Source organism: Centruroides vittatus, unplaced genomic scaffold (genome assembly GCF_030686945.1).
Source record: "Centruroides vittatus isolate TY-2023 unplaced genomic scaffold, ASM3068694v2 scaffold_712, whole genome shotgun sequence".
Taxonomy (NCBI): Eukaryota; Metazoa; Arthropoda; class Arachnida; order Scorpiones; family Buthidae; genus Centruroides; species Centruroides vittatus.
In genome coordinates, this window is record NW_027122715.1 from 2,165,951 (window position 1) to 2,183,527 (window position 17,577).

The 17,577-nt window shown below is 39.2% G+C and overlaps 1 protein-coding gene across 2 annotated transcripts in view; it reads left to right on the plus strand.

Moving 5' to 3' along the window:
• The window catches only part of LOC136989634 (protein FAM177A1), a 31,320-nt gene that overhangs the window by 7,510 nt on the left and 6,233 nt on the right, over nucleotides 1–17,577 (plus strand). Inside the window, exons 4-5 of one of the 2 annotated variants that reach the window (XM_067287862.1) lie at nucleotides 3,172–3,269; nucleotides 6,462–6,612. In XM_067287862.1, coding sequence (XP_067143963.1) covers nucleotides 3,172–3,269; nucleotides 6,462–6,578 — 215 coding nt within the window. In that variant the 3' untranslated portion in view covers nucleotides 6,579–6,612. Of the gene's footprint in view, nucleotides 1–3,171; nucleotides 3,270–6,461; nucleotides 6,613–17,577 lie in introns of those variants that run through there. The other variant, XM_067287861.1, reaches the window with a different exon arrangement.

The following is a 17,577-nucleotide window of genomic DNA, read 5'->3' on the forward strand; positions in this document are numbered from 1 at the left end:
TATTATAAAGGCTTTAGGCTCCATACATGAATATATTTTATTTTTTCCCAAATAAGAAAATCTTAATCCTTAAAATGTCAATTTATTTTTTACAAAGATTAAACAAACCTGACATATTTTATAATATGTGAAAAATAGAGCATGGATTAATTCATTCCATTTTTTGATTGTCTTTGATTACCTCTATTCCAATGAATTTACTATTTGTTTATTGTCTTGAATTAAACTGAAAATATTGGATTGTTACTCAGGCTATATTTAACGTAGTTTTTAATTAATTGAACTTCTAAATTTGTTCTAGATAGAGGTGGTTAAAGCCAATAATGTGACTTTAACCACCTCTGTGGCTTTAATTAATTTTTAAGTATTAATCTTTATACAATAATGTGTGTAAAGATTAATAATAAAAAATTAATTTTGAATTTAATTAAATATTAATAATTTAGAAAATTCTATACAAAATGATTGGCCTGAAATTAGACTTAAACTCCTGCCCTGAATCAATAGTCTGTCTAGATAATAGTTTGAAAAATTATATAACAAAAAGTTTGTAAATTGTAAAAAAATGAAAAAATATTAAAACTTTTTCAAACTACAGTAGAGCGTCGTTTATCCTAATCAATTGGGGACTGGGGTTGTTGGTATAACTGATTTTTCGGATAACCGATTATGTACAAAAAAATATATTAACCTATGCGATGTTGAAATTTTTCTCCGTTGCATCACTTTGTGTTGATTTTCGTCAATTTTAAGCCTAACGAAAATTTTTATAATAATAATCAAGGCTATTGTATTGTTAAAAATTATTTCTTTATTTTGTACAAACAAAATAAATATATTGAAAAATATAAAAACAAAAAAATTATACTTTAGAAGCTAATCTAGTATTAAAAAAGTTCGATTCAGCATGACACAGTCGACTGGAAAGCTTTCGGATAAACGACGCTCTGCTGTAGTTGAGGAGCATCATAACTTAAAAAAAGCTAAGAATCTAAAGACTGGATCATTTTGCTTCTCAGATCTTTTTGAATTTCTTTGTAGGACATCAACAATGCTCTCAATCTTTGTTTAGAGTCCAAAAATACGTTTGGTGACTGTATCGATGTTTGAGATTAACAATTTTGGTTTCAGTTGTATATATGAATATTCTTAAAACTTTTATCAGAGACTATATGCATTATACGTTACACCATTATCTTTCCATAACAAAATATTGTCCAATTACAGCATCTTCAATGCAGTTCTGTGAATAATGTCAAGTGCTTTGGCTAGTCTTTGTATATTGTAATAAAGTTACTGTAATGTTTTTAAAATTATTTTGAGGCAATTATTTAACTGTTTAAATTTACACATCATATTTTATAGTTTATAAAATGTGAAATAGGTATATTCTAGGACATCAGAAATTTCAATTTTTTTATATTTAAAAATATATATAGTGTGAGTATTTTATCTTGAGACAATGAAATAACTTAATTGGATCTCATTATTTTGGGAAAAAGGTATAGACAAAAGATGTAGGGTTTCGAAGGGCCAATCAATTGGTGACCTTGGATGTGACCTTGACCTTCAAGATCGTTTGAGGGTCAAGTCTTTTCAAAATGGGAACACATTCTTGACCCTGGCAATGGAAAGAGCGAGAAATTTCACAACCGAATATAACTTTGACCTTACGGTCTAGGTCAGGCCTGGCCAACCCAAATTGTTTTGCGGGCCACTTTGATCACACATGACATTACGATGGGCCACAATTTAGGCAAACAGGCTATTAAAAAAGTAAAACAAATACAAAATGAATAAGATTTCATTGTTATACTAAGAGTTCATACTCGCACTTGCGCATTATAACAATGACACATGCAAATTTTCATTTATTTAATTGTTTTGGTATACACATAACGGGAAACAAAAGTTGTGATAGATATATAATATCGCTTAGCGGGCCACACAATTTAACATGATGGATCGTGGGTTGGCCAGACCTGGTCTAGGTCAAAGGTCAAGATTATTTTAAGGTTTAAATTATAAGCTGTTTCTAATGGGAAAACATACTTTTTATTACTGGAATAGGCAGGGAGGTAAAAGTTACATTTACATGGAAAGAGCAGGAAATTTCACAATCAGCCATGACCTCGAGTACCCCGAATTTGACCTCTGAAGGTCATCTCAAGCATGTTAATTTTAAGCGTGGTTCAACAAATGCATCAAAGTGGAAGGGCATCATTTTGAACATTTGTTATAAAATTTTCCCCCGAAACCAACATCTCAAGCAATGGTGAGAAGTAAAGTGACTCACCGAAAACAAGCACTGCGATAGTGAGAGGCAAGGGGACTCACTGAAAATAAGCACCTCAAAGGGAGCAGGAAACTACTACGTCCACATCATTACTCCTGGGTAGTGCTAAAAGTAGTGAATGCTTTTAAAGGTCAAAGTAATGAGGTCATGAAAAAATGTAACTTTTACCTCCCTGTAATAAAAAGTATGGTTTCCCATTAGAAACAGCTTATAATTTAAACCTTTGACCTAGACCATAAGGTCAAAGGTATATTCAGTTGTGAAATTTCCCGCTCTTTCCATTGCCGGGGTCAAAAATGTGTGTTCCCATTGAAAAAAAAAACAGACTTGACCCTAAAATGACCTTGAAGATCAAGGCCACATCCAACGTCACCAATTGATTGGCCCTTTGAAACCCTACAACTTTTGTCTATATCTTTTTCCCAAAATAATGAGATCCAATTAAGTTATTTCTTTGTTTCAAGATAAAAAAACTTGCCCTTTATATTAAGAACTAACAAAAATAATAATAAATTTGTATATTAAGATTATTACAGTTATCAAAGAAACTATTTGAACTATCTGTTTAGAATATTATAAAAATAAAAGTTAGGATCATCTATAATATAATTATAATATTTTGATTAAAATTAATTTTTTTAAAAATGATTTACTTCAGTATATTAAATTTTATTATGTTTTCATATAATAAAATGTAATTTGATATTTTCCAATTGTTTCATTTGTATATAGAATAAGAATTTATACATATATAAGAAATGAATTTCTCATTTTTATGATCTTATTTTTGAAAAGTTTGCAATATTTTTCTTTATTTTAAAATTATTGTATATGGATTTTTAAATTAGTGGAAATTAACATAACTTTTTTTATAGTTTGTGATTATTTAGGAGAACATCTTGCATATTTTTTCGGAATCACTTCCCCAAAATATTATTATGAATTACAGGAATATAAAAGAATGATTGAAGAGGTAAAATATTTTAAAATGTTTTTTCAATATTTAATAATTTTTCATATTTTATTGTCTTTAGATAAGAAGTATTTAATAATTTATTAATGAGCTTTTAATTAAATAATTTTCAATAGTTTATCAATTAACATCAGACATCCATCAATTGAGGGATTATTAACCAATATTATATTCCAAAAATTGTATAATTGATAAAACTGCAATTGCTGAAATAGCAGTTCTGTGACTGAAAGGAGTTATAGGAAGATGGATAATCATGACATTGAATATATATATGTAAGATTGCCGACTGGTGGGGATAAGTTAATCCTGTGTCAGAATGAACCTAAGGGACGTTTGCATGTTGGTGTGGCGGAGGAGGCAAATGATGACAAGTGTTTTACATAAGGAACCCCGTTTATTGGATAACATATATGCTTACATCCACAATTGACAGTCCACTTCTCCACAGTCTTTCGGAGAGGCGAGGATTTCCCTTCCGTCAAAGCCCCGGGGTGGACGAGATGAGATCGCTGGACAGCTGCTCGCAGAGGTGCTGAGGCGTCCTACGTTGTTGGCGGCGACACAACACAACACAGATCACGGCTCTTTGCTGGATGCGGAGGAGACTCTTGACCTTCGAGATCCCAGGTTTTTATAGTTCTTCGCTCGCTATTCTAATTTCCGATTGGCCCATCATCCCCTTTCCCGTTTTCCGATTGGTCTCCCCTTTGTTTCTAGGCGAAACTCGGGACGACCCGGGTCATGGAAAAGGTCCGATTCGGAGTGTCCATCTGGCGTCTTTTTGACCATTGTGTTCGGAGACTGTTGACAGATTTACATAACTCGAACTCATAATTTAGTCTGTTAATTGCGATTTCTGTCATCTAAGAACCTTTACGATTCAAGTGCGATGGTTTTCTATCTATTAAACTGTCCCCCCCTTCCGAAGTTGTCTTCTTAGATCGACTATTTATGAGCACTCGAGTCAGACTTTCACCTATTTATGAGTCTTTATGTCATAATTCCATTTATTTATGGACTTTCACGTCAGAGTTCAACTCTTTCGTTTGACATAGATGGATCGTTTTTAACACGTGTTTTGGCACGTGTTCCGACACTTGTTTACATTTTGCGTTGCGATATCTAGATCAAGAGTTTTTTCTTTTTCTCTCTCTCTCTTTTCTATATAATCTATTGTTATGATTTAAATGCAAGAATTTCGTGATTTACGGACCTCGTCTGTAACCTCACAGAGCTCTCTGCCTTTTTAAAATGTTGCTCGGACTAGCAACATTTTAGCTGGTAGCTTGGGAAGCTGTCAGTCCACACCTTCGTCTTACTGGAAGTGACAACCGCATTACTTTACCCTTAACAAAACAACGTCTAATTTGTACAATTATTATTGACCGACAATTAACAAGACATGCGGGAGAATGAATTTGGTTGACAGACATTCCTCCCCGGCAACCTTCCAGGTAATGTTGGAAGTTTACATTTGCAGGGGCGAAACGCGACATTTTTTCTTACTCTCCCGCATAAATATGGACGAAACAATTCACAAAATTTTTATGACCAACTTTACTTAATACAAAATTTTATGCGGCCATGCACGTTTGCGAGTAAAGTGATGAGTTTATTAGAAAAGGAACGATTAGAATAAATACATGTTTATTTGAGTACATATATATGTATAAATAAATATAAATAGAAATATTATGTAGATTATCATAGGATATAATATAAAATTAAGTGGATTATCATAGAATATAAATGTTGGGGTTATTAGGTGATATATATATGTGAGTATAGAAAATAAGACCTTGGGACAATATACGAAGATTTTTTCTTCCCTTTTGACATTTTTGATTCTTTATTGGCTTATTTTTTTTTCCTTGAGCTTCAGGGGCTGGTCCTTCCTACAGTCGGCGGTTCCCATTTCGCGCTCGTCCGCATTCGTTTTGTTCTCGGTATAGTCTTTGACAGCGCTGCATGACCTCCAGGATTTCTTGTCCCCAGCCCACACCCAGTCGGGATCGAGGTGCATTGATCTCTGTTCCAACTGGCGGGGATGGTCGAAGTCAGTTAGTGTTTCGGGAGATTACCTCTGGGGGATCTGAGCCGCTGCTTGGATTCCCGTTCGGCCTGACCGTAGTCGATTGCAACCCTGACCTCCTCTGGTTTTGGATCGCTCGTATTTCGGCGAGCCCGTTGACTTCATCCACCTCCGCTTGTAATTTATTGGAGACCTCTGCCTTCTGAGGGAGAATGATTATTTCTGGGTATCGGGGTGTTGCCGCCCCTCGAACCCGTCTGATGGCGTGTCGAAGAGCACGTTCGTCCACCTTATGTTTTGGGTCCTCTCGGCAGAAGCTTGGGAAAAATATTTCTTTGAGATCGGCGTCATCCAGATCCCTGAGTTCAGTGGACTCCGCCATCGGTTTGTCTGGCAAGACATAAAGAAAGGTGAAATTTAGTAAGCAAAAGTTCACACTCTACTTCAAGAATTTATGGTGTATGTGAGCGACCCATAGTTTCGCCGCGTTTACTCTGACAGGTATACCCGCATTCACAACATTCCTAGAAGAATTTTTGACCGATTTGGGCTATTACTATTCTCCGTCCTGCTCTGTCCCTTCCGCTGGGCTCCAGTTTCTCCCAGGCTGGATAGTCACCGTGATCGACAGGGTCAAATTTTCGAGCATTCTTTCTAACATTCTGGAGTGCCGGATTAGGCAATCGCCTGACCCGGTGATTTTTTTGACATCACTCGTTATACTTCTCGGGATCGATTCCCACACCACGAGTCTGCCCTTTCCTCTAATCTCGATTTTCCCTTTAAAATTTTTCGCGTCTTGTCGAGTTCCGACGTTTCTGACAACTACATAAAGGAGGTAGGCATTTTGTATGTTCTCGGTTTTTATAATTTGGATAAGAAAGTCTCGTTGGTAACAGTGTAGCCGTGTGAGCCAAGTTAACGGCTGAATTGAATCTAGTCCAACAATCAGCATTCGCGCAGACTCATGATTTAGGTGGAGTGAGAGAGAATGACCTTCCATTAAATGAGGGACTACCTGTTGGTGGCTCCCTTCCCATGGACAGAAATCGTCCATAGTAGGACATGAACATGTTTTGAAAGAGCATCCTCTTTCGTGAGCCTCTCGCTCTCTTAGGATATGGGATTCAGTACACCCGTTGTCCCTATACTTACAGGGTAGAGCCACGATTTCGGCCAATTTCTCCAAGGCAAGATTTCGATGGTTACCCATTTCCCCACGGCAAGTCGGACACCATTGTACTAGCTCCTTGCATCTAGAACAAATCATATGACCCGCCGGACACTGATACATCGGAGGCGACATGTGTTCGTAACACACAGGACACTCGAATAGGGCGACCAGTGCGGGATCCAAAAGGGGACGTTGAGCGGGTCCTCGCATGGTGTTCGCCGTTTCAGTAGGAGTAGTAGCCGTTGATTCTTCCATGGTGGTTTCTAAATAAAGGAAAAGAAAGATAGTTGAGTCTTAGTTCTTCTCTGGTGAAACTGTACACAAAATTATCGCTAAGGAGGTACGGGTCCTTCCTCGCGATTTTACAAACGCCTCATTTGAGTAGGAATTGTTTCGACTCCAACGGGAAAAGCGACGGACTCTTCCCGTTTGGGTCTCATTAACATCGACCGCTCATTTTTTAACTCATCTAGAGTCCTCGAAGGTGGACTCGTCTCCACGGCCACTGGCATCAACTCGATCATTTCTCGGGGAGCGGATTCCGCTCTGTTTTCTTGACGGAGAGGGGGATATGTGATTACCGGTCTTCGTCTCCTTACACAGTTGGATAGTTTGCGACAGCTCCAAACGATCGCGAGAATAGCTACAATGCTTACAACAGGGACTATGAGTGACAGATTCCATGTGGAGAATGGAGAAGTCCATACGTTAGAAGGTTTCAAAGCGTTGGTGTCAGTCTTTATCGATCTTATTTCCTGACTTATGTCCCGAAGTAGTCGTCCAGAAAATTCTAATGACCAACCGCGTTCACTAGTTATGCTTGCGGTAACGTTTTCCTGGATGTATTCTCGTAGGATCCCAACCTCCGTAAGATTGAGGACATCCGTTATTGCGGGTATTACATAATGGTTTCGAAGGGTAACCTTGAATGTGGTCCGTGCTTGAAAGTGAGACGTAAGACGTATACCGGGTACGTGGCCGACGCAAGCCATTGGCAATTTAAAAATTCCTGTGTTGTTTAACTTGATCATTTTGACCTGTGGTTGCATCGAGCTGCTTATTTGGTTGCATTCGATAACTAGATTTAAAGGCGAGGGGGTGGAGTATATCCAAGTCCCTTCCTCGTCGATACGACGAAACATTGGTTTGGGGTAAACGGTAACCTTTCTCTTACACAATTTATTGACAGTTGGCTCATCCGCCATAAACAAGGCGTATTCACATGCTTGATACGGGAGCTTCCAAACTGCAACTTCCGGTGCGCAAGTCGTCGTTAATCCGGTTCTACACTTCTGTAAGTCGTGCGCCTCCAATAACATATAAAGCTGTCGGTCTCTTGATAGGGCTATATACGGAAAATCGACTTGGTAATAGGCGAATGTTCTAGAGACAGGGAAATATGCAGGAAATTTCACTACTTCATACAAATCAAAATATCCTTCTGGAGTGACTAACGGAAATTTTGCGAAAATCCTTAATGTAGATGGAAGTGCTACGGCTGTAGTGGTGATCCACTGGTAATATTTGAAGACGTTATCCTCGTTCAACGTTTCTATCAACGAGATTCCTCCGGGTAGGTGTTTGTTTACCTCCTCTAGCGTCTCTAACAAGTGTGACCTTGACAGAAAGTAAGAGCTGAGTCGATGGTTTTCCAACATTTCGATAGCTTGTCGTAGATTCGAGACACCGATTCGGAATTCCATTACCGCGTTCTCGGCGTATCGAAGCGCCGTACTGACGACAAACGAGTAGCTGAACATCTGGAGTTCTCGATCTAAATAGTCCTGTCGTCGAATCATCATGTCGATATACTTCCGGTTGTCCTTAACCGCTTGAAGGGTTTGATTTATGACGGTTGTCTGAGCTTCTAAGATATGTAGGATCTTCTGCTGATCTTCGGATAAACCGTCTATCCGATTATTTATGGCTTCTACTTCTTCTGATGTGGCCGTTCCAAAAAGAAATTTTAAAATTTTACCTCCAACGTTGATTAATCCTCGTTTCGCTCGGGGAGAACCATTTATTGTCACTGTGGACTTTAACTCTTTATATTCAGCCTCGAAGTCGGCGAGAGAATGATTTAGGTTCGTTAGTTCCACGTCGGCTAATGTCCATAGGGGTCTCATGGGATCATCCCTTTTCTGCACTCCCTTTTTGACAACGGGAGTTAGAGCGGCTAAATGACGGTGCAAATCGCGAAGATAATCGTCGTATTCATCGAATGATATTTCTAAGGCGATAGTCCATTGACTCGTTGTCATAAGAAAATTTCCTTGATGTAGAAATATGATTCCCTTGGTCAATGCGGGTACGATGGTTGATACTTCATAGGCAAGGCAGCTTATCAGCATGGACAAACAGATTGTTACGAAATTTCCCATCGTTATCTACCAAAAAGGGAGCTCACATTACTACTATTTACGGACTCGCGACAATTTATAGGCGCGCATGTATTTTACAATCGACCTCTCTCCACTTGGATATGATAACCTCTCTTTGGCGGAAAAGAGAGACTACCATTTACAATTAACAAACAATCCGATCGGAGTAGGAGGCGGCAGCCGCGGGTGGCCCTCATTCTGCCCAGGAGTTTCGGTGACATCCGCGTCCCGCACTATCACCCCGTTTGTCTGCGTTTTTCCCGAGGATTTGGGAAGAACCCAGGGATAATCGCTCACAGGTCCTTGACTTCGAAGAGCATATCTGTGTGAGGGTTGTGGAGTAGTCACGGGTCGGTCGATCTCTGTTCCTCTCGCGGCGTCCGTTGCGCCTAACGGACTCTGCTGAAGTGACTCTAAGACGATTTCATCCCAGGGGTCAACGGGCTCCACTTGTGGTTGTTCTGCGGTTAGGGGAATTGCATCTGAGTCTGTTACGTCCGTATTCTTTCCTCCTGCATCGGGCGGTGCGAATTCCATCCTAGCGATTGCAGGCTTCATTCGATTGGCGTGTGTGTGTAATCGTTTCCCGGAATGAACGTGCTGGACTATAAAATCTACAGGACTTGTTTCAGCAATTATTCTATAGGGACCGTGCCATCGCGGGGCTAATTTTCGTTTTAATCCTACTGGGATAGCTACTTCATTGACGAAGACTCTATCACCTATGGCAAATTTGTACGGCTTATGCTTACGCTGATGATAGGAGTTCCTATCGTTCGCGGCTTTTTCCGCGTGTTCTTGGGCTATTTTATGAGCTAAAGCTAGTCTCGCTCTTAGTTCGCTCGCATAATTTTCGCTTACGTCATGTTGGGGTCTATTGGGCTCGGTAACGATGTCAAAGGGGTAAGTCGGATCGCGTCCATACAAAAGGAAGAAGGGGGTTTCATTCGTACTCGAATGCGTAGTAGTATTGTATGCGAAAAGAGCATAGGGGATCATTTCATCCCAATTGCGCTGATCCGCGTCGACGTAATGAGTCAGGATATCTATTAGGGTTTTATTAAGGCGCTCGACCATTCCATTACATTGGGGATGGTACGCTGTCGTAAGGAGCCTTTCCACGTGCAACAATTCGCAGACTTCCTTCATTACCTTGGACACAAAGTTGGATCCTCTATCGGTAAGTAACTGTTTTGGGACCGAATGCTTTAGAATAATTTGTGTTACGAACGCCTTTGCCACGGTTTTAGCGGTAACGTCGGGCAAAGGGATCGCTTCTGCCCATCTAGAAAAGTGGTCGACAAAAACCAATAGGTATTTGTTTCCGTTATAAGTAGTAGGGAGTGGACCCTGAATGTCTAATGCAGTACGCTCAAAAAGTCTCGATATTTTAGGAAACGTCTGCAAAGGTGCTTGATGACCATGCAGGGGCCTTCTCCTCATCGCGCATTCCTGACAACTGTCACGGTAATGCGTGATATGTTTGTTCATTTCGGGCCAGTAAAACTGTTTTTGTAATTTCTTCCGCATCTTTTTAGCACCTAAATGTCCTGAACTAGGAATGTCGTGAAATAATTTTAAAATGTATTCTATCATTATTTGGGGAATTACTAATCTATCCCAAGTCTCATTCCTTTCCGGGATCGTTTTCCTATGATAAAGGGTTTGATCTGCATCCAAATAAAAATTTGCAGCATCTAGGTTTGTTTCCTGTGAGGATGGGTTTCCCGTTAATTGTTGCCTGACCTGTTTACAAAAGGGATCCTTCCTCTGTTGTTCTTTTATTTGCATTTTACTGTATATGGGTTGCATTTCGCAGATCTTTGCTACGGGCATTCGGCTTAACGCGTCTGCATTTGTATGGGCTTTTCCTGGTTTGTGAATTATCTCAAATTGGTATTCTTGTAGTGCTAAATTCCAACGACTAAGTCTCGAACTTTCGTCCTTAACGTTGATGAGCCATCTAAGAGGTCTATGATCTGTAATAATTGTAAATTTCCTTCCATAAAGATAAGGTCTGAAATGTTTAATTGACCAAATCACGGCCAAGCATTCCTTTTCTGTGGTACTGTAATTTCTTTCCGAGGCCTTTAACAGTCTGCTAGCATATGCCACTGGGAGTTCTCCCCGTTCATCTTCCTGTGATAACACAGCGCCTATCGCGGTGTTTGAGGCATCTGTTGCTAACACAAAAGGACGGCTAAAATCTGGGGATCTTAACAGGGGTGCAGTTATCAAAATTTCCTTTAATTTTTCGAACGCGGATTTGTGTTCCTCGGCCCAGCGGAACTTTACATCGTTCTTAAGTAAGTCCGAAAGGGGCTTTGAAATTTTTGCATATTGCGAAATGTGACGTCTATAGTACCCTGTCAGTCCCAGGAATGCTCTAACATCTCGCTCGTTCTGAGGTTGGGGGAAATTTCTAACGCACTCGATCTTAGACGGGTCGGGTCGGATACCATCTTCCGACACTTCGTGCCCTAAAAACTTTATTCGCTGCCTCAGCAGCTGGCATTTTCGGGGCTTCAACTTCAGACCTGCCTTTGCCAGGCGCCGAAGGACAATTTCCATCCGTTCTAAGTGAGTTTCGAAGTCTGGACTAAATATCAAAATGTCGTCCATGTAGACGAGGCAAATTTTGTTCTTCAGACCGCTTAATATTAAATCCGCACATCTTTGGAATGTCGCTGGGGCACAGGTAACGCCCATTGGCATCCGATTGTATTGGTAGTGCCCCGAGGGAGTACTAAACCCCGTCTTTTCTTTCGATTCGGGGCTCAAAGGCAACTGCCAAAATCCGCTTAAAGTATCCATGGAGGAAAAGTATCGCGATTTTCCCAGCAAACTCAATGACTCCTGGATATGGGGCAACGGGTATGGGTCTACCTTGGTAAGTTTATTTAATTGTCTATAATCCACCACTAATCTGTAACCTTGGGGCTTTTTAGCGACTAATAACGCAGGTGCCGACCAGGGGGAGCTGGACGGTTCAACTACGCCATTTTTGATCATATTTTCCACTATCTCATCCATTATTTCCCGTTGCGCGTATGGAATTCGGTATGGGGCACGACAAATAGGGGGGCTGTTTCCAGTGTCTATTTTGTGCTCTACTAAATCACAATAGCCTAGATCGTAATCGTCTTTCGCGAATACTTGTCTGTATCTGTATAATAAATCTAACAAAGGGGTCAGCTTATCCTCTCCTACTTCGCTAAAATCGAATAAATTCGCAAATTGAGCTCTTGTTAACTCTGTTTCATTTAATCGCGTTGTTTTATTCTGCTTTGCATCTTCCTTTGTTTCTTCTTCTGCTAAAAGAAATGTTCCTATTTTACTCCCCTTTTTAATTTTAACGGGTTGTGTCTTTACGTTCATTATCCTAACGGGTACTTTTCCATGCTTCTGTATTTTGACTAACGTACAAGCAATAAACACTCCCTCACTGTCGGGGATTGTTGGTTCAACCACTCCCACTTGATGAGTCACCGAAGAGTGGACCTTCCCCTCCACAATGACCTCAGACCGCGGGGGAATGACGTAGTCGTCCGCTATCGTCACCTCCTTAGGAGAGTTGTCTTCTCCCTGCTCTAAGCTATTAACGATTGTTTGTTTTGGCTTCTTCCCTATTTTTCGCTTATTTTTTTGTGCGCGTTTGATCTTTTTCTTTTCTGCGTTTTTTCTAGTTTTATTCTCGTTTTCACTAATTAAAGTTAAATCTAAATCGTTTCCTGCCGATGCACGTGTATTTGCGTCAATCTGCTTCTGACAATTTCCGATAGATCTCTTTAAACTAGGATGGTCGGCAGTTTCCTTTAACTCAGCTAAACCCCAAAAGGACACGATATCGCCTGAGGGAAAGCTAAGTGTCGCGTTCCTAACCGAAATTGTGACGTCATATAGTTCGATAATGTCTCTACCAAAAATTCCGTCGTTCGGCTCGGTGATTTCGGGTCTTACCAAATAACAATCATGATAAAAGACTAATCGTCCGATTCTGAATTTTAATCTAAACTTCCCGATCGTCTCTATGACGTGGCCGGTAACGCTAACTAATTCTACCGTTCTCGTTTCGGCTCGCGGTAATAGTTCTATGTTGGGGAAAAGGGTTCGAGATATTAGGGTAACGGCTGCGCCGGTGTCTATTGTCAACCGTACTTCCCTATCCTCGATCTCGCAAATCATCGTACAGGGAGGCAAGTCTCTACCTTTCGATTCGTTTATTCCCGCGAATGGAGTTGGAACAGGGCCTTCTCGTATTCGTTCTACATTATGATTTCTTTCTCGAAATTGTACCGAAGTGACTCTATCTAATTCTCGTGGCTGCTTATTTTCTGATGAGCCATGTTCTGGTGCGGGTAATGCTAAAAATCTAGAGGGGGTCGCGTTGGTTGGCGTTCGTTCGGTATCGAAGCCACCTCCTGTACCACCATGACCATAACGCGGTGGATAAAAGGGAAAGGGTGCAAAATGCCCGCTACTTCCGGGTTCAAATTGCCCGAATCGCGCCTGATAAAAGGGTATCTGCCCTGACTGACTAATTTGAAAGGGGCCCGACACATTTCGTGTGGGGACTACCCAATCGGGAGCGTCACTCTTCGCTCCCCACCTGCCCTGATACCGCGGAGGGACGTTTCCTCCGTACCATTCGTACTCCCACGGAGGGACTTCCAATAAACGGGGTTCCTTATTTTACATAAGGAACCCCTTTTATTGGATAACATATATACTTACATCCACAATTGACAGTCCACTTCTCTACAGTCCTTCCGAGAGGCGAGGATTTCCCTTCCGTTGAAGCCTCAGGGCGGACGAGATGAGATCGCTGGACAGCTGCTCGCAAAGGTGCTGAGGCGTCCTACGTTGTTGGCGGTGACACAACACAACACAGATCACGGCTCTTTGCTGGATGCGGAGGAGACTCTCTTGACCTTTGAGATCCCAGGTTTTTATAGTTCTTCGCTCGCTATTCTAATTTCCGATTGGCCCATCATCCCCTTTCCTGTTTTCCGATTGGTCTCCCCTTTGTTTCTAGGCGAAACTCGGGACGACCCGGGTCATGGAAAAGATCCGATTCGGAGTGTCCATCTGGCGTCTTTTTGACCATTGTGTTCGGAGACTGTTGACAGATTTACATAACTCGAACTCATAATTTAGTCTGTTAATTGCAATTTCTGTCATCTAAGAACCTTTACGATTCAAGCGCGATGGTTTTCTATCTATTAAACTGTCCCCCCCTTCCGAAGTTGTTTTCTTAGATCGACTATTTATGAGCACTCGAGTCAGACTTTCACCTATTTATGAGTCTTTATGTCATAATTCCATTTATTTATGGACTTTCGCGTCAGAGTTCAACTCTTCCGTTTGACATAGATGGATCGTTTTTAACACGTGTTTTGGCACGTGTTCCGATACTCGTTGTTTACATTTTGCGTTGCGATGTCTAGATCAAGAGTTTTTTCTTTTTCTCTCTCTCTCCTATATAATCTATTGTCATGATTTAAATGCAAGAATTTCGTGATTTACGGACCTCGTCTGTAACCTCACATATATATTTTATAATAAAATTAATTTTACATTAAACATAATATATTATATCATAAAGTTTGTAAATTGTAAAAAAATGAAAAAAATATTAAACTTTTTAAATTAGTTAAGGAACATCATAACTTTTAAAAAGAAGCTAAGAATCAAAGACTGGATCGGTTTGCTTTTCAAATCTTTTTGACTTTCTTTAAGGGATATCAACAATGTTTTCAATCCTCGCTTACAGTTCAAAAATACATTTGGTGACTGGATCAATGTTTATAAAATATCGTATTTACTCGCATATAAGACGAGGTTTTTGTTCATTTATCACAGCTTCAAATTCCTAGGTCATCCTATATGCGCAAGCAAAAGATTTTTTGCGTTTTTGCAAATAATTTTTGTGAACTGTGTATTTGCATTTTTTAACCAGATGCTTACTCTCTTGTATTTAAAAACATAAGTATTTTATCTGGGTCGTTTGAATCATTCTTGTATATAAAGATGAATAGCAATTGGAAAAGTAAAGCTTTTGAATTGAATTCCAGATTGAAATTCCAAAATCACATGGGAGCACAATATAAATTTTAGTCCATTCTCACGTGAAAACAGATGTTTATTCAGAAATCAGAATTCGGAGAAACTCATAAGTGTAATCGACAGAGAGTGGATTAGACTGTTAAGAATTAGAAAAAAAAACTGGTTTCCGATTGTCCAGCTTTATGTGAACAAATTGTGTTGTCAATTTTACAAGATTTTTCCATAAACTTTAAAATGCTAGTAATTTTTGTGGGACAATGTGTGCATTTATGTTCATTTGATATTTTACTTGTGATTAAACAAAATAAAATTAGAATTGTATTAATAAATCTAATTTTCTGTATTTTGATTTTTAAAGTCTCACCTCGTCCTATATGCCAAGTCATCTTATATTAGAGTAAATACAGTAATCAATATGTCATTGTTAATAATAGGTAAAATGAATAACATCATTTTTTGCATTGAATTACAAATAATTTTTAAAATTATATAAAGGAATTGTTTTAAAATCTAATTTGATTTATGATTATGAACAATCCAAACATATCAAGTGTACTAAAACTGAATAGAAATGTTGTAAAATGTTAATTGAGCTCTAGGACAATGATAGTTAACATTTAAGAAAAATCTATTGAGATTAAAAACAGGAAGATTTACAATAAGATGTGTATGGCTAGAAAGATCAACTAGGCCGTTTAATCAAGCCAACTTTCTCATGTTTACATAGTAGGCATTAGTTATAATGTGTAGTGCAAATGATTTTTGTTTGAATTAGCCAAAAAGTTTACAATTTGAAATTTAATGTATGTAATATAATGTTAATAACTATGGATAAATGACAATCTTTTCTATAAAATTTAATTGAACTGAAAATTTGAATTATCAGGTTGGTTGGTTCGAGTTTTTTGGCACAAGAGCCATATAGGCTATGCTGCGCCATGATAAATAGTGAAATTATACGTAACTAAATATATATAACATAAACAAGTGCAAATAAACAGAACAACAAGATAAATATAAGTATATTAATGAATAAATAAATTAGTTAATTTAAATCTCTCTATTAATATTTATAACTTTCAAAAAGTTCAGTATCTTATCAAGATTTGGCCTCTGGCCCAAAATCTCTCTCAAACTTGCATTTCTGAAATGCTGTCTACGACTCTGGTCAAAGGCAACACAGTTGCAAAGTATGTGTTTAACACTTACAGTACAGTTGCAATACTGGCATACTGGCTGCTCATCACCCTTCAAAAGTTATTGATGAGTCAGCTGAATATGTCCGACCCTCAGACGAGTAAGAATGACTTCAGATCTCCTATCGTACTGTTTGTTGTGTGTCCAATTTTCTATTATAGGTTTGATCTCGTAAAGTTTATTGTGGACTTGTTTGTTCCACACATTTTGCCATCTCTCTGCTAGTCATTTTTTAACGACTAGCTTCAAGTCACCTCCTTCCATAAACATTGTATGCTGAGAAGGACTTGCTGACTTTGCAGCTGCGTCAGCTGCTTCATTCCCTTTTATACCTACATGGCCTGGGACCCAACAGAATTTTACAAAAATATTACTCGCAATAAGATGGCAAAACAGTTTGCAAATTTTAATCACTATAGAGTGAGAACTAGGTTCATGTGAGATCAAAGCCTGAAGTGCACTAACTGAGTCAGTGTAAATAACACAGCGACAATGACCTTTCCTAATTACATATTTTAAGGCTAGATAAATAGCCTGCAACTCTGCAGTAAAGATGGAAGAATTCAATGCAATTTGTTCTGCCACGATCTCATCCTGGCAGACGAAGGCTGAGCCAATGTAATCAACCGATTTCGATCCATCAGTATAAATAGGAATTAAATTCCTGTCGTGGTGTTGAATTTCTGCAAAGTGCTGCCTATAGATGTAGTCCGGGGTGGATTCTTTAGGAAACTGCTTTAAGCTAAAGTCAACATTAATCACAGGAGTTGACCAAGGTGATATATTATCGACCTCGGCCTGTGAAATGTTGCTTGTGTCCAAATCAATCGTGCTGCTTACATTCTCCATTCTAATGTCAAATGTAGGGACACAACTTGGGCGAGCTGTAAATAATCTTTTCAGCTGAGTATCTGATACTCTACAATAAACTGAAGGTTTAGCCAGAGATTTCTGTTTAATGTAATAGAACAAAGACAACTGTTCTCTCCTGAGAGATAGTGGAGGCTCATAAGCATCTACGTACAGACTTTGAACAGGAGAAGTTCGAAATGCACCAGTGCACAAACGCAATGCTTGATGGTGGATTGGATCCAGCATCCGAAGAGTAGATTCTCGCGCAGAGCCATACACAATACATCCATAATCAAGCTTAGAGCGAACAAGGGCTCTATATATTCTGAGCATTGAACATTTGTCTGCTCCCTAGAATGAGCAGCATAATACCTTTAAAAGGTTTAGAGCTTTTAAACATTTACTCTTCAAATTGCACAAGTGTGGCAAGAATGTCAATTTATGGTCAAACACGACACCCAAAAATTTCGCTTCGTTAACCATTGGGATTTTAACCCCATTTAGGTGAATTTCAGGGTCCAGGTGCAAACCACGCCTTCGGCAAAAGTGGATGCACAAGGTCTTCTCTGCATTAAAAGTAAAACCATTGATCTTGGACCAATT